The sequence below is a fragment of the Zophobas morio genome, unplaced genomic scaffold, assembly GCF_036711695.1.
Source record: "Zophobas morio isolate AGI-343-1 ecotype UQ-CSIRO unplaced genomic scaffold, CSIRO_AGI_Zmor_V1 ptg000058l, whole genome shotgun sequence".
Classification (NCBI taxonomy): Eukaryota; Metazoa; Arthropoda; class Insecta; order Coleoptera; family Tenebrionidae; genus Zophobas; species Zophobas morio.
Window position 1 is genome coordinate 1,533,862 of NW_026972163.1, and position 13,138 is coordinate 1,546,999.

The 13,138-nt window shown below is 36.9% G+C and overlaps 1 protein-coding gene across 1 annotated transcript; it reads right to left on the reverse strand.

Moving 5' to 3' along the window:
• Positions 1-4: 4 nt before the first annotated feature.
• Positions 5-11,539, reverse strand: Fasn1 (Fatty acid synthase 1). The gene is made up of 8 exons (XM_064075209.1): positions 11,422-11,539; positions 5,418-7,884; positions 5,104-5,362; positions 3,410-5,046; positions 3,055-3,352; positions 840-2,999; positions 545-784; positions 5-492 (listed from the first exon to the last, which is right to left on the reverse strand). The coding sequence occupies exons 2-8, from the start codon at positions 7,862-7,864 to the stop codon at positions 376-378; spliced, it is 7,158 nt and encodes a 2,385-aa protein (XP_063931279.1). The 5' UTR covers positions 7,865-7,884; positions 11,422-11,539; the 3' UTR covers positions 5-375.
• Positions 11,540-13,138: the final 1,599 nt, after the last annotated feature.

Sequence of the window (13,138 nt, forward strand, 5' to 3'; positions counted from 1 at the left end):
TAGGTTCTTTTTCTTATGATTTTTTATTAGTTTAATATTTACACCAGTGAGAATAAAAAAGCCCTGATAGCGTCACAACAGTCAAGCAACAAACTTTGTGCCATTACCAGAACTAAGTGAAGTGGTTAAAAAACTAAAAAATCTAACTCTTTGGTTTCCCCAAAAATACAAAAATAAATTGAATTTATAAAATAAGTTACAAAACCTTTCGCAATCATAAAAAATAAATTATAATAAAATACACAACATAAAAAGACTTAAGTATAGTTATAACTAATATTTACAAACATTAAATTATATTAACATATCTACAATTGTGTGACCAAAACATGGAATAAAACGCTACAAAATTACAGTATTTGTCATGGAATATAATTACACGCTTATAACTTCACTGTGTAAAATGTTCGCGATTTTCTGTACACTGGTTCCAGCTAAAATAGATCTATGGTTACCTTCAAGCGGCTGCACCTTCACCTTGCCCTTGCAAACCTGGAATAGATGTTTTAAAATTTCTATTCTGAAACCTGCTAACACAACTCACCTCAGAAAGACCATAGTCGTCGCCCATTTGTACATAATTATCAATTGCTCTAATAAGAGTAACAGGGCCTTTGAAGTAAGAATTTGGTTTGTACTTGTCAGCTGCCACTAATTTGTAGTAAAAACTAGCAGCTGCAGCCGCCAGTTGATCGTTTGGATATGGCGCAGAACCAGCTACAATTTGTGTGGCTCTGGATACCCTGTCTTCCCATGTTTTTAGTGCCATTAATTCAGAAACAATCTAAAAACGATTAGCGCATGATATATCACATTAGATTTCATCATTGTTCTTTTACCTTTTGTTGATCGATTTCTTTGAATTGCATGGCGAAGTAGACTAAAGCTTCGCTTTGTTCAGCTGCTGTATTTCCCTGTAGGCTTTTTGTGTTTCTAGCTTTTCCGGTATGTGTCGCAACATAAGATGGTGATCCATCTATTAACAAAAGATTCACGGTTTCGCCACGGTGTTCTAGCTGAACTCCCATTTCGAAAGCAACACAAGCCCCAAACGAATATCCAATCAGCGTGTAGGGTCCCTTGGATTGAACTGTTTTAATCTGACCGTTGTAATATTGCGCCAGATCTCCTATACTTGTTAGAGGAGTATTTTCAGTACATTGCAAGCCGTATACAGGTGCTTCGATATTATCGGCCAAAGTTTGTAATGCGTTGACAACCCCCTCAATAGGATGAAGAACGAAAACTGGTGTTTTTTTATTATCTGTTACTTTACTTTGCATCTGGATCAAACACTTGGACGGCATAATCTCAATATTCGTGTCAAATTGTACTTGTTCATCTTTAGCAGAAGGTACGGTTTCAGCTAGGGCAGAGCTTCCACTTCCACCGCTTCCAAGTTCAATTAATCGAGCAAAAGTGAGCGCTCGAATTTCCTGCGCACTTAACACCAGGTCGTAATTGCGTTCAAGAGTTTGCTTAATTTCTGCGCCCATTAAAGAGTCCATTCCCAAATCAGCGAGAGATGTAGCTCCTGCGACCGTAGACGGATCTTTGATGCCAAGAATATTGCCGACTGCATCTATTAAACTAACTTGATTTGCATCCGCGCTTCCTTTGTGCTTTTCTGCCAACACCATGCTAGCGACAACTGCATGTGGCTGTTGAAGGAAAGTATCCATTGTCGCAAGGCAAGAGGACATTCTCTGCGGTAGTGTTCCACCGACCTCAGTGTCATTTCCGCCCATTGTTTCCAAAATTAAACCAACATCACCGATGGCTCCCCACTGGATCGCTACTCCTGGTAGACCGGCTTCTTGACGCGCTTCGCAAATACGTTCCATCGCTGAATTGGCCAAACCGTAATTTGATTGACCGGCGTTGCCCCGACCACACGATACCGACGAAAAACTAACGAAATAGTCCAAGTGAGGGGCGAGGGCTCTAGAAGCCACATCCAGCTGTTTGCTGGCATTGATCTTAGGGTTGCACACAGTCTTGAAATCAGCTTCACTTTGATTTTCCATCATCGCGTCGCGCAACACTGCTGCCAAATTGAAAATTCCTCCGACGGGTCCAAGATTATTAGCTTCGTCCAACAGTCTTCTAGCTCCTTTGTCGCTGGTTGCATCGGCGGTGGAAATTAATACGTTGATTCCAGATTCTCTCCATCGTCGAACACAGAGGGACTGATAACCAGTTTTAATTCCGCTTCTTGATGTTAAAACAATCTTTTTCGCTCCGCGCTGAATCAACCAGTTCGCTAATTCTAAACCGAACCCACCCAAGCCACCAACAAGTATGTAGCTCTTGTCAGGATCCATATATGTACGGGGTATAGCAGTTACGGTTTTTGCTTTTGGACGCTGCGCTTTGCGACTTTCTTCGTTCCGAATTCTCAGGACTACTTTACCGATGTGTTTACCGGATGCCATAAAGCGGAAGGCCTGTTCGGCTTGATTTTCACTGAACACAGTGCTTGGAAGAGGTCTGACAGCACCACTTGCTATACCCTCGGTTACTAAACGCCAAACGTCTTTCTTATCAGGGCTGTTACTGTCAAACAAGGCATCCAGAAGGATGCCGTGGAAAGTGGTATTTTTTAAGAACACACTCATTCCTAGTGGAGAATTATTAGAAAGATCTACTTTTCCTATTTCCAAGAAGCGACCACCAATCGCAAGACAACGAACAGAAGCTTGCAGTTGTTCATTTGCCAGGGAATTAAGGACTAAATCAACACCACGCCCCTTGGTCTGAGACAATACGAGTTGTTCGAAACTAGTATCACGTGAATTACCAATGCAATCATCGGTGAGTTGCGGGAATGTCTTTTTTAAGAAGTCGCGTTTCGCTTGACTGCCAACGGTTGTAAAAACTTTGCAACCCATATGAAGAGCAATAGCAATAGAAGCTTGACCTACGCCTCCGGTGCCGGCGTGAATGAGTATAGATTCTCCTGGTTTCATGCGACCTCTTACAACTAGAGCGTAATAACTCTGAAAATTTCAAGTAGGTATTATAAATTATAACAACAAAAGATAAGAATTTTACCGTTCCGTAAACCACAGGGACGGTTGCGGCTTCTTCTAAACTCCATTTCTCGGGCACTTCCCACAAGAAACCACCGTCCGCCAAAACAGTAGTGGCCAAACTTTTCGCGGCAACCATTCCCATTACGCGTCTGCCTTTACTATCACGTCCTGAAAATTCTAAACCAAGAATGCAGTCTTGCCCCGCTAAATCTCCAGGCAGTGCATCTGGTGGTAATTTTCCTGTAGCTAGCATTATGTCTCTAAAGTTAAGTGGTGCATAGTATACGTGACACAATTCGGTACTTGCATCACTACCCCTTCAAAAAAAAAACAATGTCATTATTGTTCTTGTGGGATTTTTACACTTTACTTACTTATAATAGGTTAATGGACCCTCTATCCAACGAAGACTTGACAAATCACCACGAATTAGAGTGTTAATGTATGCATGTTCAACTTGTAACTTCCCGCTATCGCTGTCGTGGTCGAGCAGTATATGTCTAAATGAACCCCAAACTTTCTTTTTTAAGACGTTATGTACAAGATCTTTTCTAAGTTGTTGTGAATACTGATTTAGCGAAAATGCAGGGGCATTCACGTCTTGAATAAACACAGCTCTGATTCCTGCACCACCTGGTTCTTGTTTTAAACAGTTCACCATTCCGACTAATCCTGTAAGCTCTTCGGATTGGACATATAAATAAATTTTGTTTCCATCGGTTTCACTCTTCTTCATGGCATCTTTCAATCGTTCGACCCAAGCAAAGTCGTTTTCCGTAACCTTAATGACAATCGCATTTATAGGAATTTCTGCTGGTTTTCTCAATAATACATATATTTTTGTTGGGGTTACTTGAGTGCTCACGATAACAAGTCCCGAGGAAACTAATTTGGTGGAATCAATTGCACCTTTTGGTTCTTCTAACAGAATAAATCCACCCTCCTTTAAGGAACTTGCTGCACTTTCTAACAGCGTGATTCTACCGTGCGTCAAAACATCCACTAGAACTACCAAATGTACATTTTGGTCGATGGTACTCGAGTTGATATCTTTTTGAACATGTTTTATTCCACTGGTTTCCAAAGAGGAATTGTCGATGGATTCTGAAGTTACTACGGTAGCCTCTACAGACAACATAGGTTCTCGTTCCATGATATTTTTGATAGCAGGTGTTAGTAGTGACTCAAGCGGACGGCCAGTAGCAACTTCTGTTACCTTAAGTTTAAGTGCACCAGAACTATTTTCCAGTACAGTCTGCGAAAGAACAGTTAATGCATGCGCTCGGGCCCTTTCATCATTTTCATTAAGCGAAATGGTATTTTCGAAAGGCACAAATTGATATTTTTCCAGTTTAGGCGATGCTTGTGTCTGCTGGCGACGCGGTGCCAAACTAGCCTTCATTCCCCTAAGTTCGATACCGCCAGACTTGATTACACCAATTTCTCTGTACATGTGCACGTCAGGATGTGCCGCCTCTGGTAGTTCGTTGACATATTGCAGATGTTCCTTGGGATTGATAACAGCTTTTTGAAGTCTTGTAGGAAGATACAGTTCGCGGGTGTTCTGACCGAGGATGGAGAATTGCAGCATGGTGTCTATGTAACTTATCCAGTTGTTATTCCATTCCAATTTACCATTTATACCCCTATTATCTGACTGAAGAATACCCCGGAAAATACCTTCATAATCGTATCCTCTTAACCTTAATTCTTTATAAATATCTTGGCTATTTAACGGTAATAGTTCTTTTGCAACTTGTACACTTGACTTAGGTAAGTTCAATACTTCTTTTGAGACATCTTCTGGAACGTAAATTCTACCAGAAACGGCAACAGATCCACTTTCACATAATTCAAAATCACCAGTTCCTTCAAAAATGTTAATTAAGAATTTGACGGAACCGTCCTTTGGCATAATTGTGGCACGATGGAACTGAACATTTTCGAGTACAACAGGCAGTTGTTCGTAGTCTGTGTTTTTCAGTTTTGCGTAAGTTTTCCAAACAAGAGTCTAAAAAAATTATGTATTTAACTACTGATACACGTTGATGTTTGTTATTTTTCTTACCAAATATCCCGTAGCGGGGAAAAGAACTCTCCCGTCTATTGTGTGTCCAACTAAGTACTCGTCGCTTTCTTTGCTTAGGTCTACTTCTACGACTAGTTCACCTGATCTGGAACTCTTATCGGCGAAATTGGCAACGGCCCACTCCATGGAATGATCCCATTTGATCATTGACGCAATCATAGGCGTACCCTTGCCAACTGGAAAACTGACCGGATGATAAAGATGCCCAAGTTTAGGTTGAGCACCAGCGTTATAAATTCTGTAAAAAAATTGCATGAAATTTGTTGAAAACAGCAAACCAAATACCAACTTACTTTCCTAATGCTGATGTTAAAAATACGATGTTATTTTCATGTCCTCTTTTCACTAGACTAATATTTGTAGAATTTGGTCCTAGCGCTCGCTTAAGGATTGCTTGAAGAAGGCCAGTAGGGGCAATTTCAATAGCAATAGCGTTTTCTGGTATATGTTTAAGAGCCTCATAGAACAGTACAGGAGATAAAAGATTGTTAACATGATAAGCTGCAGAACTTTGTTGTGCAAGTGGCGTTCCCCATGCCGATTCAGGAATGGAAGAGGAGATCCATCTGGCTGTGCGTGGTTTTGGGGTAGGTATTATAGCGTCTAAAGCTTTGCGTAGTTTGGGTCCAGCTTCGGCAATATACTTGCTGTGGAAGGCAATATTGGAACTTTTCACTTTTCTTGCAAAAATATTTTCGGAAGTCAGCTGTTGTACAAATTTATCTACCGCTGCAGTCGGACCAGAAACCGTCACATTGTCTGCACTGTTATGACATGCTGGGAAGACATCTGGAGGACATCTTTTCTTAGCTTCTTCCCAGGACAGTCCAACAGCAGCCATTGCACCTTCAATTAGATTACTTTCAAGGATAGCTCTTCCTCTGCAGTAAGCAGCAAGAACCGCTTGTTCCGCAGTAAGCGTTCCATCAGCGTAGGCACATCCTACTTCACCGACGGAATGACCAACGATACCCTCTGGTTCAATTTGCATAGTTTTTAAAATGTCAGTAAGAGCTACTTGCATACTGGCTATCGAAACAAAAGAGTTTAAGACATTGTCGAAAGCGGAATCCGTTCCACTGACTATGATTTCTTCCAAATTCACCCCATGTGGTTTCAAAACTTCAGCACTCTTTTTTATCGAACTTCTAAATATTTCTAACTGCATAAGTTCCTTGGCCATACCCGCCCACTGTGAGCCCATACCGCTGAAAATAAACCAGATGGGCCTTTTTTCGCTCGGTACTTCTGCGACTTCACGAATCGGCGTGTCGTCAAGCACAGCATATCCTCGATATGGGTGACCGTTAATATTATTTTGGTGAATTTGATCCACGAGGGCTAAAAATTCTTCGTCGTCACCGTATTCTTCAATATAATCAAGGAAATTATTAACTGCCTCTTGGGTACGTCCAGAAACTCCTACGACACGAGGCAAGGGATCCGCAGGCCACGAAGTTTTGGGTTTGGGATTGGATTTTAGAATTATATGAGCGTTGGCCCCACCGAAACCAAAAGAATTAATGCCAATAATTCCACCTTTCCATGGCTCATTTCTAGAAACAACCTTAAGTCTACCATCGCTTAGCGCTGGAATATCTTGATTGGGAGACTTGAAATGCAAATTTGCTGGAATTGTGCCAGTCTCCATGGCAATTACGATCTTAGCCAGAGAACACAGTCCTGAAGCCGGTTCCGAGTGTCCCATGTTACTTTTTACCGATCCGATAAGTAGAGGCTCTTTGCGATTCTTACAGAAAAAATCTGCGATAGAATTAACTTCTTGTGGATCTCCCACTTTGGTGCCGGTACCGTGAGCTTCAACATAAGACACTTCTGAAGGATCAACTCCGGCTTCTAGATACGTTTCTCGAATAAGTCTGTTTTGCATCTCTCCGGCGGGAAAGGTGATTCCTTGTTCTTTATATCCGTCGGTGTTTACTTTTGCCCCAAGAACAGAGGCGTAGATACGGTTGGCTACACTCGCTTTTCGAAGATAAACAACAACAGCCGCCTCTGCTCTCACGTATCCGTTTCCGGACGAGTCGAACGCCTTACACATGCCTTCGGGACTTAGCATGCCAAGTCTATGAAACTGTAAAGAGGATGTAGGTTTTAAAAGTAAATTAACTCCTCCAACAATAGCGGCATCGCATTGTCCCGTCTTCATTGCGAGAATGGCTTGTTGTAAACCAACTAAACTACTCGAACAAGCCGTGTCTATGGCGTAGCTGGGTCCGTTAAAATCAAAAGTATACGACACCCGGTTAGCGAACATTGCTCTGCAACAACCGGTCAATCCATAACCGTTCACCTGATCTGGATCTCGGGTCCAATATTCTGATGACTCACTGTCGGACACCCCAATGTACACGCCGGTTCTAGAACCTCGTGCATCGCTAGGGTTAATTCCAGCATCGACGATAGCTTCATATGTGAGCTCAAGTAGCAATCGCAACTGAGGATCCATTACATTAGCTTGTTTAGCGTGAACGCCGAAAAATGTTGCATCGAATCGTGACAGATCTTTTAATTTGCCTGTCCGCGTCGGTAGTGTATAAAGCCCAGAAGGCCATCGTCGTTCGTCGTCTGTTACCAGATCGACACCAGCGAATAATTGTTGCTTGAATTCTTCGATGTTGTCGCTTTCTGGCAAACGTCCGGCTATCCCGGCGATGACGATATCCTCGGAAATTCCATTTAATTGGTTAGTTTGTGTATCGGGTACTCTGGCAGGCATTTTGATAAATAAATTAAATCCTGAAACAATTTGACATCTAAGATTTTCGGTTTAACACAACAAAAAAAAAACATCGATGTTTGTTAAATTTTTGTAAAGCAAGACTCGAATAACTGTGCGACAATCGTCATGTAAAGCAATAATTTATAAATACTACAATCTAAGAACGGTGAATGAATCTTGAGAGTTATTTTTGATTCGAACGGGTACCATGCTGTCTCCTTAAAAACAAACAAAAATAACTAGATATACATTATCGGTTTAAGAAACTGCATTATGTAATTTACTTCATAGTTCACACAAAGTTCATATCAATAACAAAAATGGTATGATGATTAGATTAGAGAACATTTTTGACATTGATTACTCATAATGACACGGTGCCGACATTGGCAAGGTTATCTCTATCTTCTTTCAATTAAAAGGATCCACTAGGTAATTTAATCCTTTGTGGCTGCCTGCTAAAGTCGTCGTTTCGTCAAACTAGATTTAATGTTTCAAAAGAAAAATATGTTCTTGAAAAAACACACACACATGTACGTCGCGAAAAATGTTTTCTGATTTTTATTTTATTGATTAAAGAAAGTTTTTCTAAAAATGTTCAAGAAAAAAAAAACAGTTTGGTAACCACATTTCAAGATAATTTCTGAAGCAGCAAAAATAAAATGTCATTTTAAATTAAAATTATTTGTCCGAGCTTATTTTGTGAAACAGGTACTTACAAAAAAATTTGTCCTGAAACGCGACAGTCAATCCTCAGATAGAAACAATATTCGCTATATAAGTATATCAGAACTTCGGTTTAACTCAATGTCATTATTTCCGGAACAAGGAAGGTTATTATGTTCTTTGCAAAAAAAAACACTTTTGTATTCTACTTTGAATGATTTCCGACGAAATCGGTTTGAAAATTGAGGGAGTAGGTATTGTATGGAACGATTTTTGTACAACATTGCTAAGAGATTTTTTCAATTTATGCCACATAAAGCAGAATGTAAAAGATTAATATGTATTGTTTACAATTGCTTGTTAAAAATGTTTCACTTTTCTCTCATTTAATTTAATGCTACGATCCTTCTTGAGGAAAAGTCGTAAAAATTAAATAAATCAACTGAAAAATCATTTCAAATAATAGTAATTTGACCATATTTAAAATCGCTTCATAGTGAATAAATTTGTATAACAATTACGTAACTGTGTTTTGTAGATCTTTTTTCTGTGGGGAATTCAATGTTTAATTATCTTGGTTACTTATAAATTTGTTCAGAATCATGGATATCTGCAAATAAATATACACCCAAAAAATGTTTACATTATTTTAGCTATTGGCTACTCCTCTATTTATACATTACATAACAATATAACATATAACACTTAATATTACTTAAAATAAGATGAAATGACTGGCAGAAATGAGTTTACTGCCACAAGCAAAAAGATTTTTTTGCATAGAGTAAAGTATTGCCTCCAAAGGGATTTATGTCATACATATTTGCTGAACAACCTCTATACAGTGTAATGTACTTAACGACTGTTTATATATTAGTTCTATGGCGCCTAACACAACACAAACTATTATATCAGAACAATAAGTGAAACAATGCGACGCGAACTAAAAAAAAAATGTAGAATATGGAGAGAATCAATTAAATTTACTTTGTAATAAGAAACAGCAAATTTTTATAGTTGCAAAATTATTTAAATGTAATGATGTGTTTATGTATTTTCTTTACAGCTGAATAAACTTTAACAGATGACATTTGGTTAACTCAATGGTTATACTTTATTTTTACCGTAACGTGCAAAAACTATCAATTATTATCTAAATAGAAATACCTACCTATTATGGTCATAATTCATAATATATGCTTGTTGCTTAAAAAAAAGAACAGGTTTACTACCTCAGATTAGCGCGAGGATTCATTTTCTCTAAATTAAAATTCATCTGAAGTTCTGTTTTCCGCGAAAATAAGAGCAAATATTTATAAGACAAATTTTCTGAAAGTTGAATTTACTATGTAAAAGTGTTTATTTGAAGCTTCATCTAGAAAACAAACTTAAAGCAGACAATTTTTCAGAATAAATTAACTCATTGTTAATGTTGTGCCTGGCTCTTATTAGTCGTGCAAATCTTCGTGTGATTAATGTCAGAACTGGTGCATGACTGAGAGCTTTTTTTTCGAAAAACCGTTGCATCTCCATTCGATTCATTACTTCGAGTCAGTTTTAAACGTTAAAAATGATTTCAATTTGATTATGTCTACTAAAATAGTGTTCTGCAAGTGAAACTATTACGTCCAGAACTTTAAATTTTCCCATGAAAATACACACGGCATCTACATTCTACGTTTTTTTTTTTTTTCTTATTAAAACGTCACAAAACAATTACTTAGTCGAAACAAACATGCATGAGTAAAAGAGCTGATGATTTATTTGGTATAAAAACTGTTCCCAAAAATTCTGTGTTACTTTTTATGCAACAAGTGCCGTGGCTATTATGTAGGTCGTGAACGGGAAATACAGTACATAATTGGGTATATTGTTAAAACTGTTTTGGTGTTGCTGCCACGACAAGAAATTGTTAGATTGCGAATCGGTACATGTAAATTGTTTAATTTTTGAGATTTGTGAATTATATAGCATGTGAAATGTTTCTAGCGTAAATATTGAGTTATTTTTTTTTTTAAGTAAATATATAAATACATAGTTATTGTCATTTTCCTGGTATTGTTTGATGAGACACAGCACAGATTAAATAAATGTCATAGTTGGGTTTTTTGTAACTTTATGCTTATGTAAAGTCTTTAAAATTTTACTTTTTGTTCTATGATTAGGTAACACGCAGTTAGTGTTGGCGTATTATTTGGTTTAGGCTTTTATGTGACACTCGTATGTACGTCTTCCCAAATCAATAATTTTACTCCCGTTCAGAATAAATGATGTTTTCCACAATGTTATTTGACGTCAGAATCTACCAATATGAGTGCCTGTTTAAAAAAATGTTAAGGCAAACACAGTTTTGATAAAAGTCATAAACTTCAATATTTTTATCATTATTTCATATGGCTAATACATTCGTTTTACCTGCTTAATTACTGAAAAAAAAATCTAACATAAATTTTCACGAGGAATTTTACAGCGTCAAAAATTCTACCTTGGTCTATATACACGGTTAATAAAACCAAGTAATTACGAAAATATTTACGTATTAGTTATACAAACTTAAAAATTAATTAGAAACGTTTTATTGTAAACGCATGAAATATTTCTTTGTGCTGCATTTTATTTTCTCATAAAAACAGTGGCGTAGCCATTAGGAAAAATAGTGGCAGCTAAATGTAAACAAATAGAGAATTAGTGACGCAATCCGGTTACAACAATTATGAAAAGAAACTGTTTTCCGGTAATTGTTTTTTTTTTCTGAATAAATTAAAAGAAATGTAAATGAATAATTTAGCGATTTTTGCGATGTTGTATATTTAAAAAATTGCCGTAGGTGGGTAATTTCCTTTAGCCAAATACGTTGCATTTTTTTTTTTTGTAAACAAAAATCTTACCTAAAGTAAGTTAAAATAATCCGGAAATATCACAATCACTTTAGCACAGCACTATCTGTTGTTTATTTTAATAATAAAATTCGCGTGCGACGAGTCACACCGCAAAATGAATAACCCAAGTCTGCGCTTGCCATTTATCTGCCGCGGGATGTGGTCCTATGTCAGACCATGCGCCACAGCCAATGGTGTGTTTGCGTGGTTTGCTCGTGCCCCGTGAGTGCCGTTGAAAAACGAAGTCTGGTCGATACACGATATTCTTTGAAGCAACCGACGAAGAACAAAGTCATTTTACATACTTTTATGATTCATTTTCGTTAATCACTAATGTAGGTGCATTCTCGAATAGCTAACATTTTTTTTTTAATTCTATACCTATTATGTAGCAAATAATTGTTTGGTTTGAATGATTTTCAACCCTCAGTTGAAACGTAATATTTCATTTTAATTAATATAATCGATAAAATGTATACAATTTTATTAACAGTTTTAGATGGGCATACGGTTAGTACAAAAAATTTAAATATATTATATATTTGATGTTGATGTTTCACTTTCAAGATCTTTTAGTTAAATTTCACTCTCAATTGTTGAAAAAAAAAAAAACAAAATCCATTTAAACTATTTATATCTAATAGTGACTTTTTATAAAATCCACTTTGCATGTTAAATTTCTGTTTACTAACATTAACGAAGTTCGGGTAAATATTATAAATTCCACAGTGCATCATAGACCATTGATCACTTAGATTTATAGAAAATACCGCTCAAGCAAAAACAATGTTCTTCATACCCAGTTGTTAGACTACAGCATGTTTAGAAGATTTACCAATATCAACAATGCAAATACAGGCTTGTACACTTTCAGCATAAACTTAAATTAAAGCAAATGAACCAAGAAAGTGCATAACTATACGATACAGTTGACTGAGGATATTAACTTGTCAGTGTGTGCACCTATGAGTTACGCTCGGTTTCAGTCATAACACTGAATAGTATTAAACTGGACTAGACATATCTAAAAGTGGCTACTTTTACTAACAAATGCAATGTCACAACGTCTGTAAATTTAGGTAAGTATGTACCAAAGTCTTGGTATATACTAACTAGTCAAGGTACCGGGTGTAGAATCGTTTTTGGAACATATGGATTTTATGTGTAAAAACAGAAATTTGAAAATATTGGTTCCCTTAATGATTTTAAAGCAAAAATTGTAGAGAATTGAAAACTCCATCTAAATCCTTTTTGATTTATTTTATAACACCTTATGGTATTGAAATAAAAAAAAAATGGTCGAAGATTATGTCGACAGAACTTTCCTCGCCCATAAAGTACCTTACATCAAATGCAGCTGTTTCGAAAAATTAGAAGTTTCGATTTTGCGAATTTTATTTTTTTATGACAACCATATTAAGTAGGGAAGCCAATATTTTCAAGTTTTTGTTTTATGTGTAAAATCCCTATCTTTCAAAAATAATTTTACACGCGGTATGTATTTATGTTAGTAAAAGCTGCGAATATCATTTCTTTTTGTACTTTTTGTAAATTTATAAAACAAAAAATAAAATTCTACCTATTCCGTAAAAAAACTAAACTAAAAAAAACTCTTCTTTTATTTTTATTTAGTTTGTGTCCATTGCAAATTAAACAATTAAGAAGCTAATATAAGGTTATTTAGGTGAAACATCCCTTGTCTTTGAAGTTACAGTACAATATATAG

Bases quoted from the DNA above. Each gene is read 5' to 3' on its own strand.
- Fasn1 (XM_064075209.1), bottom strand. From the start codon at position 7,864: ATGCCTGCCAGAGTACCCGATACACAAACTAACCAATTAAATGGAATT. The intron at 3,353-3,409 runs GTAAGTAAAGTG...TTTTTTTTGAAG, and splicing joins GGTCCATTAACCTATTATAA to GGGTAGTGATGCAAGTACCG. The intron at 785-839 runs GTAAAAGAACAA...AATCGTTTTTAG, and splicing joins AAGAAATCGATCAACAAAAG to ATTGTTTCTGAATTAATGGC.